At 40.6% G+C, this 23,423-nt stretch overlaps 1 protein-coding gene across 5 annotated transcripts in view; it reads right to left on the reverse strand.

Annotated features, from left to right (window-relative positions):
- Nucleotides 1–23,423, reverse strand: part of qkia (QKI, KH domain containing, RNA binding a) — a 108,402-nt gene that overhangs the window by 8,283 nt on the left and 76,696 nt on the right. For all 5 annotated transcript variants that reach the window (XM_012864521.3, XM_012864524.3, XM_012864523.3 and 2 more), the window contains exon 5: nucleotides 702–789. In XM_012864521.3, coding sequence (XP_012719975.3) covers nucleotides 702–789 — 88 coding nt within the window. The remainder of the gene's footprint in view (nucleotides 1–701; nucleotides 790–23,423) is intronic.

Below are 23,423 nucleotides of genomic sequence, written 5' to 3' on the forward strand. Positions count from 1 at the left end.
TATTAATTTTGATGGTTTGGCTTAAAGTTGAGGAAAACCATAATTAAGGTTCAGAAAATTTTAATCATATTTAGAATAACTAGAGCCTGACAAGCCTTTATGTGAATGTTGATCGGATTATCAATTGGCAATTCATTTCAATTTCATTCTGATTGAGCTCAATTCAATCATCATATTCCGACTGGTTTGTTTACATGACGCCTTTTAATTCTGATTGGCCCTTTATTCCAGTTCTACTGCCTACAGCCCTGTATGCAGCCAGCTTATTAAGCAACGACCTTCTGCAAGTTATCCCTGAAGTGAATTTGGGGTTTTCACTAGATGCTCGCCATAATCATTGAGATGCTTGATTCGTTTATAACAAATCTTTTAACACACCATTTACACTTTTTTTGAAACAAATCACAGAAATAAATCGTGTTTTTGATGATATCCGATTAACTGAGATGCACTTTTACGTGGATGGCAAAGGACAGGATGAATGGATACTTGTTGAGAAGGAAACATCAGAAGTGGTCCTAGAGAAAATATGCTTTATGTAACAGCATGAAAACGCTAAATCTGGTTACCAATGAATCTGCGGTTAGTTCACAAGTAAGAGAAACTTTGGGTCCGGTTAGATATGACGAATGTCATGAGACTATTGGCCACGTGTGCCGCCTAACGGACCGCGGCGGTCTCTAAACTCTCGCTGGACTTACGTGTTTTGATGTTGTTGTCTCTGTACGTCCCGTTGAGTATAGCCAGCTCCATCAGCTGCATCTTCTTCAAATTGTCTTCCCCCTCAGCCTGAGGACACAAAGAGTAGCGTTACACTTCAGCCACAGACACCAGAGGCTGATCCCAAAACACGCCGGGCCGCTTCGAATTAGGGCTGAACGATTTTGGAAAAATAATCTAATTGCGATTTTCTTTCTTAATATTGCGATTTAATGCGATTTTCTTTTTCCAGTTTAATTCATCATGTCTTTTTAAACATATATAAACAACAAATCATTTTGTTTCCTCGCTGTGCAGTAAAAGACCCACAGCATCTAAACTCAGAGCAGAAATGATTGCGTTCTGCCTACAATATGTTTCAACCAAAATTGCAATTTTGACTTTTCTCTGCGTTAACCACAAGCAACAAAAATGGCGTCTAAATAAAGATGTTTGTAAACAAGGACTATTTAAAACAAGAACTTTTGATGTTTCTATTAATCAGAATATTATTCAAGAGAACAGCTTTTAGTTGAGTTGGACATCAATCCTTGTTGAACATAAAGTGCAACCAATAAACAAGTCTATGCATTAAACTGATTGACCTGTACTTAATGCTTTGTATGATTATATAAACTAATACAAGTAATAAAATTAGATTATCTCACTGCTGCAACTGTCTTCCCTTCCATGTGGAGGCAAACCCACTTTAAACATTTTACCAACACCTAATGGACGTGTCTAATTCCCTGATTGTTACATAGCCAAAAATTGCAGACTCTGCGATTTGGAAATTGCATTTTTTTTAAATTGCGATTATATTGAAAATACGATTAATTGTTCAGCCCTACTTCGAATCGTCTCAACACGACGTGCTAAACGTTCTCTAGGAGAACCGCCTGGACTGGGCTCAGTCTAACATGGATGGGGGATCGGCTAAAGTGCCGTTGTCATTCCAGAGTGGCTTGTTGTTGCTAAAATGCTGACAGAGACATTAAGTGTGAGAATGCATATTCATAATCCATATCAGAATGATAATTACTGTAATTTTCTTTGCTCCCTTGTGCGCAATCAAACTCGCAATAACCGCCCTGGCTAATGTCAGTCCTGTCAGTTAATGTTTGGATAAATAAATACAAAAGCAGCAGCCACTGTCATTATTGCCAAATTAGGGGACTGAAATTATTCACAGAAAGCAATTAAGATAGCACCCCCCCCCCCCCCCCCCCCCCCCCCCCCCCCCCCCACCACAACACCTTGAATCTCCCGTTCCCCCGGAGCAACCAGACACTCAATAACCATGACAACAACAACCGGCCCGGTGATTTTCCAGGTAGTGCATCATACTGAAGCGGGGCTGTTGTGTGAAGAGAACAAAACCAAAGCTGACCTCAGACCAGATTTAAGCAGCTATTTGCTACATTTTTCAGCTGAGAGACTCAGAGAGGGGTTTCTGCAACAGGTGGGAATGAACGGCGGCAGAGACGCGCGTACGCGGGGACCGCCTCTTCCACCGATTCGCAGCTCAACAACAAGTTGAATTCAGAGGGTGAGGAGGAAAGGATGGATGTGGAGGGAGGAGGAGAAGGGGGAAAGAAAAGGAGGGCTCAGAGTTAAAGTCCTCCCCCGAGACCCTCGTCAACGGCGCCACAGTTAGAGACGGAGTGACAGAGGCTGGTCTCCCTGGACTAAATATACGGCAGAGTCTGGCTTTATTCAGCGGTGTACAGGTTTCATCTATCACAGAACTCCCACTTAATGGAAACGCTCTTCATTTCCTCTGCTGTGATCTGCCTGCTTGCTTAAAAAAAAAAAAAAAAAAAAAGAAGCTTTAAAGCACACCTAGCAGCTAATTTCACTCTACCCTGACAATAAAATGGAAAGTATAATCAAAGAAGGATCAAGGCAGATGATATAAACGCTCACGGAAAAAAAACTAACAACAGAAATTACATTTATTTGTATGAAAAACAGATGATTGAATCAGAATTTTACGTGCTGCTGAATCCTTTTACATGAATGTTTTATTCTAAATCCTGCAGCTTCCTGTCCTCCTGCAATCACCTCTCTGTGGAGCCGTTTTTCTTGGTTTACTGGAGATTAAGTTTGCGTCACGTTTCTTTGGCAGAGATCAGAACTGCTGACATTCTGAGTTCCTCTCCTTGTGTTCAGGCTTTCTTAATCACTATTAACGAAATAAGTTGTGCGACCTTAATAATTGTCCCCCCGTGGGAGGAAAAAGACAGTATTCAGGCATATAAATAAAAATAAACTAAGCATCAAATGAGATTTTAGCCTCAAGGATCTTTTAAAAATCAATCAATCAAGGAATCTGAGTCCAATAAGGTGTAAAAATGTTATCACCACATTTTAACGCACTTATTGGGATAGATATAAAAATGGCAATAAAGTTTTTTTTAAATATGGCTCTTGAAATAATATGTCCCCATTATTAAATAGGCGGTATAGTAAGCAGTAAGTGTATTATCAATATGGTGGAAAATCTAGTATTTACTGCAGTTTCATTAGAAGTTTGGGGAGAACAGTTTTAAGCTGTTTAATCAAAATTGTGATATATTTCAACCATAATTTTGATTTTTCTCATCTTTTACCGTAAGCAACAACAATGGCCTGTAGATAAACATGTTTGTAAACAAGGAGTATTTAAAACAAGAAATTTAACTGTTTTTATTAATCACAATATTTTAATTCAAGAGAACAGCTTTTTATAGAGTTGGACATCAATCCTTGTTGAACATAAAGTGCAACAAACAAACAAGTCTATGTATTAAACAGTTTGACCATTACTGAATCCTATGGGGAGATTGCTGAAGGTTTCTGGTAAAAAGTATGATTATATAAACTCTAAAACACATTAAATTAGATTATCTCACTGCTGCAACTCTCTTCCATGTGAAGGCAAACCCAATTTAAACATTACCTAAATGATGCGTCTGATCCATTAATGGTTATGTAGCCAAAAACTGCAGAACTTGTTTTTTAAAAAAAAAAAAAAAATAGTAAATTGCAAATGCAATTAATTGTGCAGCCCTACTTTCTAATTATCACATGGTTGAGTTTTATTCAGGTCACATAAAACAAAACATCAGAAAAATGCCTGAAAACACGGAAACAGCCTACAAGAATTCAGGTTCCATGAATATGCAGAAATATGCAGATAAGGGAAGCATTGATTGATTGATTTAGGTCAATAGTAGCCATAGATAACAGGAGTTATCTAATTAATTTTAAATTATACGGCACACATACAACGCATGCAACCCAACTGCAGCCATCACTGTTACAAGACAAAACTTATTACAGTTATCTCATTTAGTCATCTTAGCAATGTTATTTATATAATCATGAAAAGTTTAAGCACAGATGGACCATATCCTTTTTAAAGTGTCGGGAGTTCTTTGAAGACGCCAGAAACGAACCTGCTGCCCGGCGGAAACTTGGTCCACACAGCAAGAACCAAGAAGCACATATTTTAGCTGCAAACATCACAACAATGTTTTCATGTTTGGTTGTAGGTGAGAATCTGTCTGAAAGAATAAAAAAAATCTGCTCAGCAGCACATCAGGACAGTCAGACAGGATGTACTCTGTAGAAATGTTTCAGCAGCTTCTGTGCATCGATGCACACTTTATTCTGACAGATGTGCAGGTCGGTGACTTCGCAGACGGTTAATTAACTGTACGGCTGTATAAATAAACAGAAGTTTATGAATAAACGGACGACAGATAAGTGGACTTAGACGATGGATTGTGGAAATGCAAACATTTTCCACGCAACATTTTCTTTTTGACTATGGACCAGTTCAAGCACTGAGTAAATGCCTAAAAGAAATCAATGCCTGGATGTGTCAAAACTTTCTTCAATTGAATAAAAACAAAACAGAAGTAATAATATTTGGACCAATAGAGGAGAGATCAAAAGTTAGCTCACAGCTTCAGTCGCTTCAGCTAGAAACCACTAATCAGGCCCGAAATCTGGGAGTAGTGATGGACTCAGACCCGAACCTTCAAAAGCATCTAAAGACAGTTACAAGGTCGGCTTTCTATCACCTGAAGAACGTTTCCAGGATTAAAGGACTGATGTCTCAGCAGGATCTGGAAAAACTAATCCATGCGTTTATTTTTAGTAGAACTGATCACTGCAACGGTGTTTTCACAGGTCTGCCTAAAAAGTGGATCAGAACGCTGCTGCTGATCCAGAATGCTGCTGCCCGCGTCCTCACTAAGACTAAGAAAGTAGAGAACATCACCCCAGTTCTAAAGTCCTTACACTGGCTCCCTGTATCTCAGAGAATAGACTTTAAAATCCTTCTGTTAGTCTGTAAATCCTTAAATGGCTTAGCACCTAAATACATCACAGACTTGTTATCAGGCGTATCAACCCTCCAGACCACTCAGGTCTTCTGGCTCCAGCCTGCTCTGCATACCTAGAACCAGAACTAAACAAGGAGAAGCAGCATTTAGTTCCTATTCTCTACTTATCTGGAAAAAACTTCCAGAAAACTGTAAAAGTGCGGAAAGCCTGAGTTCCTTTAAATCAAATCAATTTGTTTAAAATTGCCTTTGACTGTTCTAGTTAAACTGTTTTACTGTTTTTAATGTTCTTCTTTGTTTCTACATTCTATCCCTACTTGCTTTTATTTTCCTATATTTTAATCATGTAAAGCACTTTGCATTGTCTTTGTACTGAATTGTGCTATATAAATAAATTTGCCTTGCCTTGCCTTTTTCTACCCTTATCCAGACTGAGAATCAAGTCAAATTAGATAAAACTTTTCCAGAACAAGTAGGAATCCTCATCCAACACTTCCTGTAGTCGGCCATTTTGATTCTCTGGGAAGTGATGGATGTGAGAAGAAGATTCAGCAACCAGCCCAGGATGCAGATGAAAGATGGCAGACTTGAGGTGAGTTTACGCTGGATCAGAAAGCAAACGATGCTTCTGCTGACTCTGCAGTCCAGACGCTGGGTTGACTTATGTTGCCTCTGGTGCGCGGGAGCCAGCCTCCTCAAACAGAAGCTCTAATGAACGATGAACAAACCCAGGAAGAGCCGTTTAGTGTTAACAAGCTCAGGGTGTCGTCACAATTAACAGCCTCCTCAGTCAGCGCGCAGGACCCATAATACCCCAATCACTCAGCGGACGAGCATCCCGCAGGAGTCTGTGATACTCCGACTGCTGAAGACCCCGGAGAGACGGGGACGAGAGAATGAGGGGAACGAGGCGAGGAAGTTTTGGCTTCTGCCCGCCGCTCACACATGCATGCGAGGGGACAAACACACACACCCTCACGCTGCTGTCCGTCAGTGGAAAAGCCAGTCAATAAAGCCGCTCTATCCACAAGAATCTGATTCAATCAATGAGGCCTATTTGTGAAATCAGCAGAGCGGTAAAAGCTATCAGAGACAAGGAAGACGGAGGGATGAGGGGGGACGAGGGGAAACAGGAGGGGGAGGAGGAGGAAGGGTGACGAGCTGAAGCAGGTGAGCCATGTCCTACCTGACAAGCCTGCGATGCGGCCAGCTGACAGAAAATACATCATTGTGCTTATTTCCAGAGAGCAGGGATCCCGAAATGGAGGCCCAGGGTCTAGATCTGGACCCGAATGAGGTCCATCCTGATTTTTTTTGACTGCATCTCATAGAGTAATAATATTTGATATTATTTAAGTCAGGCTGAAGAAGATCCACCGTCTCTAAACAGGAAGCATGGAGGTAGGGCTGTGCATAAAAATTGTTTAATATCGATATTCTGTCTTTCAATACCAATATACCTCCCAACCCATAGGGGGCGTTATTACAGCGCGCCATTGCTGTTCACAGTGAGGAAGTGTAAGTGAGACGAATTTGCAGAACGGCCGACAGGATTTTAGAAGCGCCTTCGTCCCTAAAATCAGACGTTTGGGCACATTTTTGGTTTCTGAGATACGTTAAATGCTTTGAAACAAATGCACTTTATTTTCCTTTTAATATATCATTGTTCAATAAACTGAACATAAACATAATATTTGGCTGGTTTTGTTGATTAAATGACTTTGAGCATTAATTTGAAAGTAATAAATATCGATATTGAAGTCAAATCAAGCTGAGCTATATTGAGAATCTTATTGTATCGTGAGCTAATTATCGAGTATCGTATCGTATCGGCTCATCCTAGATGATACCCATCCCTACATGCAGGGAGAGTTTATTTACACCGGACCAACTCCCAAATCCTCTCTTTCCTTGCAGAGTTTCAACCCGGATCAGAGACATATTCATCAGAACATACCTGAGTAATAATCCCAACTACAATGAGAGCTGAAAATGAAGAACGACGCAGCGGTTACACTGGCAGTAATTAACTGCCCATCAGCGGTTAGTCTGTGATAAAAACCACCTCAGCAGGTGTTAGAGAGATCTGGGTGCCTGGCCAGATTATTTAAACGTCAAAATAAAGAGAAAAGCAGGAAAAACAACATATTTGGAGGTATTTTCTTCTAGCTTGGTCATTTTAGTCGCCCATTTGCAAAATGTCTCAATTACCTATTGATGTTAAACTGTTAATCAGTTTAACATCAATAGTGAATTGAGACATTTTAATCTATGATGAAATGGCTACATGGCTGACATCATTGACCGCATAAATCGGCATTTTTGGTAGACAATTTATTTTCAAAGTCAGTTTCCATCAGATGGGTCTAAAAGTTTCCTATCTAAGGAAACCCAGCAGGTTGTATCAAGTCTTGACAGGCAGGGCAGAGGCATTTTAAAAGTAACAGCAACATGATTATTTATTTTTTTACGGCACACATTTAGATGTGCAGGATCCCTCGCTTTGATACCTTCTTTGACCCAAGATCGTGTTAATATGTATCCAGCTACAAGCTGCAGCTAAAGCCTGGTTCTGTTTATAGCTTTGTTCTGTTGGAGCGTTTGAACGACAATAAAAACCAGATGACTGAGTGTCTGTCTGCACCCAGACCCCCCCCCCCCCCCTTTTCTGTCAGGCCCTGTCGTTGCCAGAACAACTGATGTAAACAGGCCCTTGGGTTGGGTCGGCTGACTTCGCTTATGTTTATAGCTGCAGCTGAGGGGGAGATTCTTGCTCATATCTGGCAAGAGTCACCGTGAACGCAGCTCAGCTAAGAGCTGAGCTCAGACTAGATGAGCAGAAAAAAAAAAGGAGGGAACAAATAAGTCTAGGATGGGGGAAAAAGCCCTGCAGAGCACGTACAAGACTGAAAGATCATCTTTGAGTTAGCGAGGAGATGGAGAGATATGAAGAGAGAAGAAAGGGACTGCTGGAGAACAGGAGACAAGAAAAGACCCAAAGAATAGTGAAAGGCAATTTGTCTGCTCCCCAGAGGCCCGACACCGGCTACGGCCCGCTTTCCTTCCCTGGCCTCGCCGTCCTCACACACACACACACACACACACACACACACACACACACACACACACACACACACACACACACACACACACACACAGCAGGGCCAGGGTCAGACTCTCTCCAAACTACTCCAATTACCTGAGCAGTAAACACAGGCTGCCCTGGCTGCCACCTGGGAAACACACAGGCTGTGTGTGCAGAGCCGAGAACGAGGAGGGGAAGGGAGGGGGGGGGAGGCGTTCCAGCCGAGCCGTGCGGAGGACGGGATTCTGGGGCGCCTGGGGGAGGGAGGAGCGGCTGACTTCATGTACATGGGTGGAACCGGCACCGGTTCCCCTCCCTTTCGTCGGCTCCCTTCTGGTTCCTGCCCAAAACTCTAACATCTGGAGGGAAATGATTACTCCCGCCAAGCTGCCAAGACGACTTATCAACAAGTCCACACTCTCCAGCAGCGGAGGGTGAGAGAAGAGGAAGGAATGAGCACTTGTAGCGGGGCTTCAAAACATTTCCACCCAAAATAAATTACCGACGCAAACTTTAATCGATTCAAAGTCGACTAAAGCAAACTTGGGAGTATGGATCGCAAACAGAAATAAAATAAAAAAAACAGCAAACAACAACCGCTCAGCCGAAAGTCAGAACATGCTGATAAACACATGCTGGGGTTTTCTAAAGGAAAGAAAAGAAACAATTCAAACAAACTTTTACTTTTCTGTCATTCGTGAGAACAAATCACTAATGTCCTCCACATGATTCCTGTTGCCTTTAATAAACACAACATTACGTTTCTGTGCTGGAGTTAGTACATTAAAACTCCCTGCTCTGCTTTCAAAGGAAAGTTTCTTTCCTCTGCTCCTTAGCTTTTGTGATCATATCTGCCAGAGGAATTAGGCCTCAGCTGGATTTTCCTTTTCCACCGATGACTAACAATGCAATCTCCTGCAACTCTCCTCTCTGACTTTCTTCTACCTCCGCAGCTTTCGGGCAAAGCCTCTTTCTCTCCTCTCACCGCTCTGGTAGCGGCGCGCGCCATTAGCCATGCTAAACCAACAACGCGCCGGCTCATTAGCATAGAGGAGAACCTGACTGCAGTCAGATTATTACAAACGCATCGCGGCTGCTCCGCCCCATCGCTGTCAGTCCTTGCGGCTTGCAGAGGTGCAGAACAGAGTCAGATTACAAAGTGAGGAGTGAACTGTTCTAACAAAACCTTTATTTCTGCATCACAACCAACCTCACAAGTGCAAACGCCTCAAACTAACGACAGCACAGAAGTGTTTTCCTCTTCCTGCCTCCCTGCTCCGATAATCTGCTTTCTGCCATATTGAGCGTATATTATTATAATCCACGTTATATTTTGTACTTTTCCCAGTTCTTCTTCTGTGACTGGACCAAACTACGAATGAACAAAGATCATGTGGTGTTACTCTAGGCTCTGTTCTCGAGCCATTTTTTTTAACCAAACATCTACATATGATGTCTTGCTGAGGTTATAAAGTACTACAGCATCTCACTAAATGCTGATAAGACTCAATTTCATATCGCTGTGTCAACACATGGCTTCAATCAGTCACAGAAATCATTGTTATCGGCTGAATAAAGCCGAAAGTAAAAAAAAAAAAAAAGCATGCGAAAATAAAAAAAACCTGTGTTGTTATTGACTAAAACACACAGAGTATTACTAAATCAGCCAACGACACTTAGATATGTAGTCAGAATAAAGTCATTTATGTTAAAACAGGCCACAGAGGAACTTGTGCCTTTATTTTCAGTTTTTAAGATTGTCATAACGGTAAGCTTAATCAGACGGATGCGGCTAATCCAAAATGCTGCTTTTAGAGTCCTGAGCAACACCAGGAAATGTGATCATTTCACACCAGGCCTTAAATAACCGCAGGGGCTACAAGGTGTGTAGAATATATAGACTTTTAACACCATATATGGTGGCACTGTTGTGATAAAAGACTGTTTACAACTTCTTTCAGTCTTTTTTTAAGTAACTGTGTGGGTGTGAATCTATGTCAACTACAGCCCCATAAACAAATAATGTCCTTAAAAAACACATTTAATAATGCAACACATAACAGATTGAAATAAAATTCAAAATATGTTTAATCAATATACTAGTTACATAAAGAAGTGTCATTTCTAGCATTAAACTGCACACAGTAACTGCATTTAATGATATTTTTTAATTTAATTATTATTTATTGATGCACTCAGGAAACCAACAGTGGAGAAAAAAAGCTAAAGTATCGATCCTGACAATACTGACAGTTTATGGGGTTCTCGGACACCACTAATTGGAATTTATTGTCAAGATAAATCCAAATTCTTATCATGATAAGACATTTTTCACGGTAAACGGTAAAATTATACGATAAAAGCCCGCCCCTAGTGGCTAGCCCTGAAATAGCTAGAGCTTAAAACCTTGTAATTGGTCTATGAGGCTATAATTCAGGGTTCTGCACCACCAGTTCTCCAGTCCCATTGTCTTGCAGCTTTCAGATGCATCCCTGCTGCAACAAACCTGAATCAAAAGGTTAAATTGTCTCTTTGGCAAATCAGCAAGTTTGGGAAAGGTCTGATTCTTCCGATTCAGGTGTTGCTGGAGCAGGGATGCGTCCAGAATAGGGCTGAACGATTTTGGAAAATAATCTAATTGCAATTTTTTTTCTTAATATTGCAATTTAATGCGATAATTTTTTTTTCAGTTCAATTTATCATGTCTTTTTAAACTTATTAGGGCTGTACGATTTTGACAAAAATCCAAATATCGATATATTTCAACCATAATTGGGATTTAATTTTGACTTTTCTCTGCATGAACCACAAGCAACAAAAATGGCCTCTAGACAAAGATGTTTGTAAATAAGGACTACTTAAAACAAGAAATTTAACAGTTTTAATTAATCAGAATATTATTATTCAAGAGAATAGCTTGTTGAGTTGGACATCAATCCTTGTGCAACCAACAAACAAGCCTGTGTATTAATCAGTTTGGTTCGTACTTGCTATGCTATGTTGAGATTCCTGAAAGTTTCTGGTAAAAACAGTATGATTACATAAACACTAAAACAAATAAAATTAGATTATCTCACTGCTGCAACTCTCTTCCCTTCCATTTGGAGGCAAACCCACTTTAAACATATTACCAACAGCTACAGGACGCATCTTATCCATTAATTGTTACATAGCCAAAAATTGCAGACCTCTGCGATTTGGAAATTGTGTTTTTTAAAATTGCGATTATATTGCAAATGCGATTAATTGTTCAGTCCTAGTCCAGAAGTTGCAGACCCCTGTACTAAACGTAGCTGCGGGTTGGGTATCAATCATGTGGACCTACCGGGTCATCAGTGATCTATTTAATCAGGACCAGAACTAAACAAGAAGTAGCATTGTTTCTGTGCCTTAGCTTTAGAAACAGCTCCCTGAAAACCTTGTGTGCAGAAACCGCTGGTCTTTGCTATTTATTTGTTTAAAGCAGGGGTGTCAAACATACGGTCCACGGGCCGGATCCGGCCCGCCGAACAATTTAGTCTGGCCCGTTGGCTTAATGCATTATCATTATAAAAAAAAAAAAAAAAAAAAAAAGTGTTTTCCAGTGTCCTGTCTGGCAATGTGGCAATAAGAATTAACTTGTCTTAATGCCAAAAAGAGCTCATCAGATTTGACTTTCACAAGTGGAGTAGTACTGCTTTTGCCATAGTACTCCGTTTGATTTATGAATGTGAATAGTTTTATTATGATTCATGCGGGGAATATCTCAAATGATATGGACACTACAATGGGAAAGTAGGAGAGCAAAGGAAGAACAAGAAGAAAAAACACAAAAGGTGAAAGAAAGAGGAGATAAAAGGAAGAGAATGATAAAACGTTAAAAAAAAACATATACTTCGTTTAATTGAAAATCTGCAGTTCCTATATTGTCCACACGGGGCGCTGTGTTTTAATTAGCAGATTAAGCTTCAGGTGTGGAAAAATTCAAATCATTTCTTAATTTTTATCTGTTTGATGTATTTTGTCATGCAGGACAGTGTTTTTAAGTTCCAAAAAATGTGAATAAATGTTTTTCAACATTGTACAATCACTTTGATCAGTTCTTATGCATAATGCACAAGTAAATGTTTAACTGAGTAAAAGTATTGTTGAAATTGCACATACTTTTCTTAAAAACGCTGAGGTTATTCATAATATATTGTGTAAAAGTGAAATTAATTTAATATAAAAATCAACAATAAGTCCACATTTATTAGTTCTATTTAATCTTGCAATGAATTTACTCGTGTGGCCCTCTTGAGATCAGATTAAACTGAATGCGGCCCCTAAACCAAAATGAGTTTGACACCCCTGGTTTAAAGTGTCCCTGCTTTTATGTGACGTTTACATTTTTCTGGTATTCTTTTAGTATTTTCTGTCTCAATATACCTTTTTGTCACCCATGGTCTTTATTTTCCTACAAACCACTTGGGAGTCAGCTTAGGTATGAAGGATGTAATAAAAAAAATAAGCCTTCCTTTAGGTAGCATAGCACTGGTGGGAGCTCAGTATGTAAGGTGGTATATGTTGGAGAAAAAGCAGAGATTTAATTGGTAAAGCATAGTTCACTCCAACAGCTACTCAGAGGTCAGGAACAAATAGGCCTTGTATGGGTGGCCGGCACAGTCTGCGCCCCAGACCTGGCAATAGTTCCCAGATCTATGGGACTTATTACAGCCTGTTATTGGACTGCAGGAGAGTGAAGCGGGCTGCCCTGCTGCTGCGCGCTAACCCCATCAATATCTGCTGACAGACTTATACGTCGACTCGGTGCCACCAACACTACAAAAGAGAAAACAAAAACAGGGACCAGAGGGAATTTGTCCTTCAACCAGTTACCTGCACATTTAAAGACACACAGGATAAAAAAAGTTGCTTTTTTTTATCTCTTTTCTCCTAAGAAAAACTTTGGGCTGTGGAAAAAATGTGATGTATAAATCGTCTGGTTTTCTATGGTTACGAGCAATTATATAAACATATTTTACCTCACAGCTTGGACAAATTACAAAAGCTCATCCATCTGCATTGGCTTTGGTGCAAAGGGTGTTTCACCATATCTCTATGTTGTACACCCCAACAAACAGATGTTAGTTTATCCTCTCCACTCCTTTTTTTTAATTTTTTTAATCATCAACATTTCCCTGCACGAAAATAAAAACCTCCATCTTCCCCCCAACAAGCTCAATCTGCTCTTGCAACCTCTAGTGTAGCCGTCCGCCTTTGTTCGGTTTCTTTTTCCCTGCCTTTATACCTCATTCTGCAACACTGGCAGACGGTGTATTGTTCTGTCGCCGCGATCCTTTAATGCCATCCAATCGAGCGGGGAATATCTTGAAGGGATTTGGCCGGGGATGATTTGGGAGGTTTAAATGCTGCAGGGGGGATTTGCATCAGATTCAGAGATCCTGACTCGGAGCAGATCACCGAGGCCTTCTCTTAAAACAGAGATTTGAGACTCTCGTGTGAGATGTTCATGCAAACCTTCTGGTGTGTGTGCACGTTAGCAAAAAAAGGACATTTTTGAGACAACTTCGTTGATTGTCCTTAGGTTGAGTGTCTCAATCCAACCTGGCAAAGCCAAACATTTTGACAATACTCTTTAACTCTAAAGCTAAGAACTTATTTTTCGGATTGCTCTAAATAACTATGCTTCCTTCAAACATCAAAAGCCAATTTATTTAGGTTAATATTTTTTACTCAAAGGTAATCTTTGTTGCATATTATAAAAATCTTAATGACACATCCCAGGTCAAAACAGAAATATATCTCTCTAGTAAATCAAATATCTAATTTTTCAAGTTTAAAGGAAACATTTACACAACCCAGCAGTTTTCTTCCCTTACTATCTGATGTTAAAGACGTAACCTTTTATGCTTCAGGTCTGCTAAGATTACCAAAATGATATATAGAGCAACAGAGACAGATAAATAGATATTATTTACATACATGTGCGTATAAAGCAGTCCCTCTGTGTTGTAGCGTGCTAACTCTTTAAATCCCGGTTGGGGGTCCGGTGTGAACACTTTGTGTGAAAGTAGTAGACCTGCTGCTGCGAACCCTGAATAAGCCCACAGGATTCACCAGCTCTGCAGAAATCTGGTCCAATCCTGCTGACAGGACTAGTGTAATGGAGTCTGATTTGTACGCCGTCTTACAGACACACACAAATATTTTATGGAACCGAGCTCAGGTTACCCCAAAACATTGACTCTGTTGTCCACGAGCCAGTTTAAGACTAATTTTGTGGCGTGCTTACCCTACTCCTCGTTTAGAAGACCGATGTGTGTCTAAGTTTCAACTTCCTGAATGATGTTTGAGAAGATCCTTTATGTACATTGCACCAGACAAACCCCCACATCATGATGCTGCCGCTGTAATACTTCACAGATAACTCCTTGGATAAATATCCTCATTTTTTTCTACAAATGTACCAACGGTCATTATGACCAATCACCTAAACTCCAACTTTATTATACTGCAGGAAATGTCTGGGTTGGATTTGCAAACTGTAATCAGTTTTTCTTTGTTTTAATGTTACTTTTGGAGAAAAAGCTTCTTCTCTGAGCTGCATTTCTTGGTACAGGACGCATTTTATTATGAATATTGTTCGCTTACCAGTTTTAGACAGCATAACAAGGTTATTTTACTTTTATTCTGTGCTGATTAACACATTTTATAGCAAAATCTTTGCTTCTTCAGGATACAGACTCCATCTTCTTCCTAAACAACTTAATGGCTGGATACTCCCATGATGTTTAAAGTGTTCATATGAGAAAACTTATCAATCTGGGAATTGTCCCTAAGAATGAACCAGGCATGTAGAGGTCCATGATTATGATATTTTTCTAGCATTCCTTTGATTTTTTTCCGTAGTGACACACAAGAACGCAGCTTATTTGAGGCGCTACCTCAAAGATAACTCCATGGGTGTGCCTCTAATTATTATTATTATTATTATTTTAATTAGACTAACAGAAGGTTACAAAGCCATGACATCATCATCATCATCATTAAGGCTTTACCAAATTATTGAGAAAAAATTGCAGTAAATCGCTGATTATTCGGGAAATTAGGAACACTTTTTGTGATGCCAAGTGATGTAAATCAGGAAAGGTCGTGTCCTTTTATATAGTGTATATAAATATTTGCATTCAATTTTGTTTTTTAAAATAAAAAGCATTAATATTCAGAATATTTTTTATGTCGAATGTTGTAAAACTTAACTGTAACAAGACGATTTTCCTTTTTATTTCCGAACAAAACACTGCAGAGAAGTTTTGAATACTTGAACCTTGTAGTCTGGTCACAGTGGGAAATAAAGTCCGTCTGGACTATAATAAATAAAGCATATTAATAGATTTACATAGAACATTTTTTACAAGATAAACTGAAAAAATAGCCAAGAGAAGTAATGCTATATGCATTTAAGATTTGAATGAACTTTAGGAGCTATTACAGAAAATATGTTCATATTTAAGACGTTTTATCAGCTAAAGGTGACTTTAAAAAGAGTTTTGTGACTTTAAAGGACATTCAGAAACTGTGGGGTATGATTTTTTTGTTATTAGAAGTAGCAGGATGCATATCTGATCCGTGTCAAACCATTAAACCGCGGAGAACGTCCACATCTCAGTCAGAACCGCCGAACTGAAAGCACCTTACACCTCCAGTCTTTGGACATTTTTGTAACCCAGCTGGTATGTGTCAAACTATTTTTAAGGCAAACTGTGAGAAAAACAAAAGAAAAAGACAGACTGATGAAAGTAATGTCGACTAATTTGCCTGATTACAGCAGCGCTTTTTATATTGTAAAATCTCCTATTTTTACATTCATCAACAGGGTTGATTCAGGAACTTCATTGGTTCACAGAACATTTAATTGGTTTTGATCCATAGGTAGAAGTTAACCATCTTGTGCAATCACCATGGTACAGTTCTGCAGTAGCTCTATACAATCCTGCTTTATACAATACAATCCTGCCTCCGACACAGGGGCACATGGTCGCTGGAGGAGGAGACATGGAAGCAGTGTGTGTGTGTGTGTGGGGGGGGGGGTGTGTGTGTTCTGACTTCAAATCAGGGTTCCTACAGCATAAGGCAAGTTAAATTCAAGACTTTTTAAGACCTTTTAATGCCACTTGAAATGAAAAGTTATGACAAAATTCACGATAAACAAGAAAAACCTGGTTGCGACAACTTCACCCAAATGTTTATTTTAACATAAACCATTACTTTCTGGCCCAGTAGACATGTTTAAAATTTTGAAAAACATTTCATATAGGAAGAAAGCTAAAAAAACCACAAATTAAAGATATATTTTTAACAACTACTGAACTGAATTCACAAACGTTGTTTTGTTCCCTACTAAAATAAACTATAAATCAGTTTTAAAAAGCACAACATAACCAGTGCCAACTCTTTTTCCCAGCTATGGTCCAGCCGCAACAGTTTTTATTGGTTCCGCTATCGGGACGGAACCAATAATGGTTACATTGAGCCGTTCAGTAAATTAAAAAAATATATATTTGTGTCAATTATTTTACTGTTTGGTAAGGATTACCAAAATAAAATCCTACTTATGACCTGGTAACAATTTTAAGACCTAAGAAAGACCGATTTAATACATTTTAATGCCAATTAAGGCCTTAGTTTTATGTTATAGAATTCAATGCCTTTTAAGACTTTTTAAGGATCCGCGGGAACCCTGTCAAATGTTGAAGCTTGGCCACAGAACGGTAAGACAAGAGGACAAGGCGGTTAGAGAGACGCCGAGGTTCGGTCAGCAGTCAGCCTTTAGAGTCCTGACTGCGACTCTCTTGAAATCAACCCACTGGAGTAACGCACACTTCTGCATTTCCCTGCCTCTCTGTAAAGGGATTAGGGGAACCTTCAAAGAGAGCCACAGATTGGCCGGGGGCCTGCTGGGTCCCTCTACTCGCCACAGGAGGACAAGGGCAGATTAAAACTGTCCGGGCCTCTTAGCCAGCCTTGTTAGTCGGCCTCTTTTGCCGTGTAGTGCATTAGGGCTCTCTCCAATCCCCCCCCTTAAGGAGCCGAGCACAACCAGGTAGATTAAGTAGGTGGTTATTTCGCAAACGATGCGAGGGATCTGGGTGGTTGGGGACTGAAACGCACGTGCATGTGTGCAAACTGAAATTAAAAAGAACAGCGCAAGCAGCTAAGGTAATTTTAGACAAGCTGCACGGGGCCTGAAGTCAATTTAAAAAACCCTAAATATACCGGGCTGAATAACTAACAGGACCAGCTGACTTTAGATGAGCAGGATGCATAGGATGATTAGAACCAGGACGGACTGGAGGGGAACACGTTAGAGGCGAGTTGTGGAAATGATGCAGAGTGAGACGAGACGCGGTTTTATCCCCACCCCAACCAGCGGGGAAGAAGATCAAACACGCTGTTCAGGACTAATGTTATTGCAGTCAGAATCTCCTCTCTGCCCCGGATTTTCACCACTTCCTGCGGCTCCATCCGTGAGGAGAGTGACGACGAGGGAGAGAGCGGGGACAGAGGGATTCACGGAAATCTCAGCGTCGCGTTTCTCGCTCTTGTTTTCCCTGAAGCGCCTTAGAGCTGCTTTCTGACAGATGAAACATTTAAACGTTTCAGCTGTACGGACAGGGATCTAACCCGGACGCTTACAGATTTACGGTATTCTTTGAGCTTCGACCTGCTGGGTGCCATGATTTCTTCCCTAAGGACGGCAACGCAAAGAGGAAATGTGCAGCAGGTTCTATTACAGCTAAAGCCTTGCCGGATCATCCCCATTTCTCTATTAAAGAAGATGAACCTTATATTCCACCTCTCGCCCTCTGACTGCTGGAGAAGCATTTCTCAAGCTATCTGGGCATCAAACCGCAGACCCACACATGGTTTTCAATGGTTCCTACAGCATAAGGCAAATTAAATTCAAGACTTTTTTAAGACTTTTTAATGCCACTTGAAATAAAAAGTTAAGACCAAATTCACGATAAACAAGATAAACTTGGTTGCGACATCTTTACCCAAATGTTTATTTTAACATAAACCATTACCTTCTGGCCCAGTAGACATGTTTAAAATTTTGAAAAACATTCCATATAGGATGAAAGCTAAAAACACACACAAATTACAGATATATTTTTAACTACTACTGAACTGAATTCACAAACGTTGTTTTGTTCCCTACTAAAATAAACTATAAAATCAGTTTTAAAAACCACAACATAACCAGTGCCAACTCTTTTTCGCAGCTATGGTCCGGCCGCAACAGTTTTTATTGGTTCCGCTATCGGGACGGAACCATTAATGGTTACACTGAGCCGTTTGGTAAATTAAAAAAAATAATAATTGTGTCAATTATTTTACTGTTTGGTAAGGATTACAAAAATAAAATCTATTTATGACCTGGTAACAATTTTAAGACCTAAGAAAGACGGATTTAAGACATTTTAATGCCAATTAAGGCCTTAGTTTTATGTTATAGAATTCAATGCCTTTTAAGACTTTTTAAGGATCCGCGGGAACCCTGTTTCATACAACAATCTCTTCCAAACACATATCTAGTTCCTAACCTTTACCTGATTTTTATAAACACAGGTGTCTCCCAAACCAATTTGGCTGTTTTTATTCAGGTGTCAAAGATCTGAAACGGTTTCAGAGCATGTTTTGTTTTACTCCACACGTATTTCAGCTTTTACACGTACACCCTTAGTTTCATTTAATACTTTTAAAGAAATGTTTTACTTTTCAAGCCAGTGATTTGGGAGCAGGGGGATGAGTGCGTGGAAGGTGGTGAGGAGCAGGCAGGTTGTTCCCTACGGGCTTTTTTTTTTTTTTTTTTAAGGTCAGGAACACCTGTCTGCCCCTCAGGAGAGCCACAAAGCTGAAGAGGAGATGGGAGGGCCAGATGGAGGCGTAGAGAGGAGCGATGGCAGGGGAGGAGCCCTGTGGTGCGAGAGCAGAGCAGGCCAGGTCTCCTGGCACACGAGGAAGAAGCTCGCTGGCAACTGAATGTAATAATAGAATAAAGATTTAGACTAAAATGGGCTTTAGGTTGGTTTCTGCTTTGCAGGCCGCTCACATACGGTTTTGTGTGCTCCTTTTGTGTGTGACTGGTGCAGCAGAAGGAGACATCTCAAGCCTCTTCAGTGGTTTGTAAGATGGGTGTTATTAACGGGATGAGGTCGCCTTAGGGCCACCGCAGATGGAGTAATACAGCAGAGTAGTGAATGTCTTGTCCCTGCAGTCACCCGCAGAGAGAAAGAACAGCTAACTGCAGGAGAGCCAGCGGAAAAAAATAAAAACGCAACAGCAAAAAATTTATAAAAAGAAAAAAAAAAAAAAAACACAAAGATGGGGACAGGAGATGAAAGAGAAGCGCAAAAAGTGAGAAAAAAATGAATAGAATGGGAGTTATTAGAATAAAATGACAAATATTCCATCTAATTTGTTAGCTCTCACCTTTGACAGGTGAGAAACGGTGTTGAACGTGCCATCCCAGCTCCAGCTCTGCGATAATTGATGCCGTTATGACAGATATTTATACTTTAATGAGTCAAATTTTCTCCCCTCGAGGCGATCTTCATTGCTTCCTGATATGAAGATGATAACAATAATCTTACGTGTCTAATATCTAATTTCATGTCTAACGTAGACAGGATGTGTACAGGCTACAAAGTCATGCTTTATGTGATTTTCAGAGGGGGAAAAAAAAGGCTTTGTTTTATTATTTTATTTCCCTTCTTCTAAGAATATCACCGAGTTAAGGCTCAGGGAGAAATTAAGTTATAAAATATTCGTGTGCACGCATATATAACCACTTTTTTACCTGACAAGAAGACTCTTGATCATTTCTCACCAAGCAACACTATAAAAGGCATGCAGTGGTGATTATTATTGGCACAAACACGACCAAAGCCCCATTTGCTTCCAATTATTTGCTCGACACGTCTTGAATATTAAATCTGAGGCTTTTCTGCTCTTTCCATGAAGTACTGCCTTTAACACAGGAGCTGCAAAAAGTCCTCATTCACCTTTTTATGTGACACAAAAACACAAAGTAGTGGAAAGAAAATGACAGCTTCCTCCAGTGTTTATAACTTAAAATGTAAAGTCTTGTCACCAGTTCCTGATTGAATATAATTCTGGACTTTGACTAGGCCATTCTGACACATAAATATGATCTGATGTAAACCACTCCATTATAGCAGTGGCTCTATATTTAGGGTTACCTCATTACTGACTACTTTGCAGCCTGAGGAGGAATCTGCATTTAGCCTCCATCCTATGTCCAGGTCTAACCACGTACTGCCAAATTATGACGCTGCCACCATGTTTCAAAATAAAGTTTAAAGTAATGTGCAGAAATGACTGCTTGGGTCTCCTTTGACCGGGCCGCATTCTCCCAGATCTTTGCAGTTCGTCATAAAAATGTATGAATAACATAAAATATTTTAGCACCTAATTTCCTAGTAGTTAATAGTGTTAGTACATCCACTGACTGTAGAATTACCTGTGAAACGTTTTCACACAGCCAGAAAACTGCTTGTTGTTGTAACCAAATCCTGTGGGATTCTGTGAGAGTAGGGAGTAGCAAGATGGCGGCCAGTGACTTCAGTTTTTCGGCAAAATCAGCACTCCAGCGTATTATATAGCTCAGTGCATAAAACATGAAGGGGACACAGCAAACAGGACTTCTTACAGATTTATTTTAAGACTAGCTATCTGAGGTGCACAAATGAAGGTTGTCCTATCGAGATATTCTCCCACTGGGAGCTGTGGATCTCTGCAGCTCCTCCAGAGTTACTAAGGGCCTCCTGGCTCCGTAACTAAAGCTCGTTTTGCCCGTTTAGGTGGGTGGCTAAGTCTTGGTAGGTTTGATAGTGGCTTCAACAGATCCTGCTTTAAACTTCTCCCCAGAAGTTCCTCCCTGACCCGTCTGCTGTGTTGCTTGGTCTGCAGAGCAGCTAGATTTATGCTGATAACCGTTTATAAATCAGATGACTTTTTAAAGGTAAATGGGTAAAAATCACAGAAAACCACCATTTTCCATCCACTTCGTAACCAGGCACAACTTTATGTTGGTGCGTCACATAAAATAAACCCAACAATACATTTCAGTTTGCGGCAGAAATGTGACAAAATGTGGTAAAATTCAGATTCTATTAGTAATTTTAGTCACACTGCTTATTGGCTTACAAGAGGAATTTGCCTAAAGAGAGCGATGAGGAACTTTGAGCAAAAATAGCTTGAAGACAAATAGCATTCAGGACGGACGGCGTGGCGTTCACACACGCGGCAAAGCAGAGAAACGGAATAAGAGCAGAGTGAGAGGAGGCGCCGTGACGAAGCCTTCGCTGTATCAAGCAGAGGTCACCGAGTCGAGGAAGTCAATTAAAAAGATGATTAACAACCATGTGGGAGGTGCGGTGTGTTCGTGCAGGTGGGTGTGGGCTGAACACGCGCGCTCATACATATATTTAGATCCGTAATGGGAGCAGCGAGCAGCGCAGTCCAGACTGTTGTAACCGGTGTCCAGGGAGGTGGAGATCAGGAGGTTAATATGATCCAGCCCCGCTCCTTCATTAGCCTGATGAAGGTAATAACAGCCTACAGGGGTTGACTCAAACCAACAACCTACAACCAGACTGCAAGGTTGTACATTTATCTACAACAGCTGCTTTTAATATCCCATTATTTACTAAAACGCAGCAAAGACAGATATTCTGAGACATGCTGGAGTCATATTTACATGACTGAACGACTGAAAGTAGGAACATTTTACTGAAATAGCAGCGACGGAGCCAATCAGGAAGGCTCAATGATAAATACGAGCTTCTGATCGTGAATACAGGTTGATCTCATGCATGGATGAAAACACAAGGAGGGGGGAAGTAGATTAAGAGCAAATAAGACGAGAACGGTGGTGATAGGTAGGCCTAATAGACAATAAACATCATTAATTGGTGAAGCACACATGGATGGGTGCAGCCAGATGGTGTTTTGTACTCATTTGTCATCCACTGCTGACGGAGAGGGAACCAAGGCGAGCGCAGGAGCTTCCGAGAAGAACAACAAGAAACGTTTACTGACTGCAAAGTCAGAACGCGGCGGCCTCAAACAGACTTCCACCGCTTAAAATCAGGTTCTGCACCGTCCTCCCTGCCCGCCTCCCCAGACGGAGCAGTTCTGATGGCGCTGCCACGGTCCGCGCTGCCAAGCCGGATGCATACTGGTGAGTACAGACACAACACCCCACAGATAGCCAAGCTTGGCATCCATTAAGGTCCATCTGTCAGCTTTAGACCCAAAAAAAACAAAAAAACACCATCTACTTTATCGTTCCTCTTGAAAGTGGATGAGGGCAGGGAGAGGAAAGCAGAAAGGGCGTGTTGGAGAGGGGGAGAATCTTAGGAATCCAAAGCCGTGATAACATGGGTTTCATAATGATGGAATAAATTCAGCGCCTCGGTATATAATACCTGCAGTAAAACTCCTCCAGAAAAAAGGTTAAAAATAGAGCGTAGGAAAATGGTGACAGGAGAATGGATTGAAATGAGGGGTGGGGGCAAATGAGAGCAGTATGCTGGGCTCTGGAGGCACGACTGGGCTTCCACAAATGGAGATTAGTGCTGCAGGCCACTCTCCGGCCGGGCTGCTAGCATGCTCACTTTGTTCTCAGCACTGACAGCTTCAGTGGGGGGGGGGTCACATGGTCCTCCATGGTCAGAGCGACTGTTCACTTTCCATGGAAATCTTTCTTATGCTGTGTTTTTTTTCCTGTCAGGTTGTGCTCAAAGAGTGAAAATGATTTTGGAAATGAACTTTAAGTTTATTTTTATGCAGTTTTTTTTTGTTTTGTTTTGTTTTTTTGGTGGAGGGGGGGGGGGGGTCACGTTTGAGGCATGGACAGACATTTTGGGGGGAGGAAAAGGAACAAACCGACACGCTAAGAAGAGCATGAACTCTTTAAGCAGCCGACTTATCGCTCACCCTACAGCAACAACTTGATCAGTGAGAAAACATGAGGTGCAGCGGCGAGGGCTTGTTTTCTGCAGTAACTACATTTAAATGCCGGATTTGGGATTAAATCTTTTTTAGGATTTTCAGCATCAATCAAGACGATGAAGAAGAAGTCAAATTCTAGACATCACTGTCAAGACTCGCAGCTTTTTCCACAGAGAAATTAAGAAAGTGGTCAAACTTATTTTTAATTGAAATGACTGTGGCGGAAGATGTTTGGTTTAGGGAGAGAGCAAAGAAATAAAAGAAAAAGGCCATTTGGGTTT

This window comes from Fundulus heteroclitus, chromosome 19 (assembly GCF_011125445.2).
Source record: "Fundulus heteroclitus isolate FHET01 chromosome 19, MU-UCD_Fhet_4.1, whole genome shotgun sequence".
NCBI classification, from domain to species: domain Eukaryota; kingdom Metazoa; phylum Chordata; class Actinopteri; order Cyprinodontiformes; family Fundulidae; genus Fundulus; species Fundulus heteroclitus.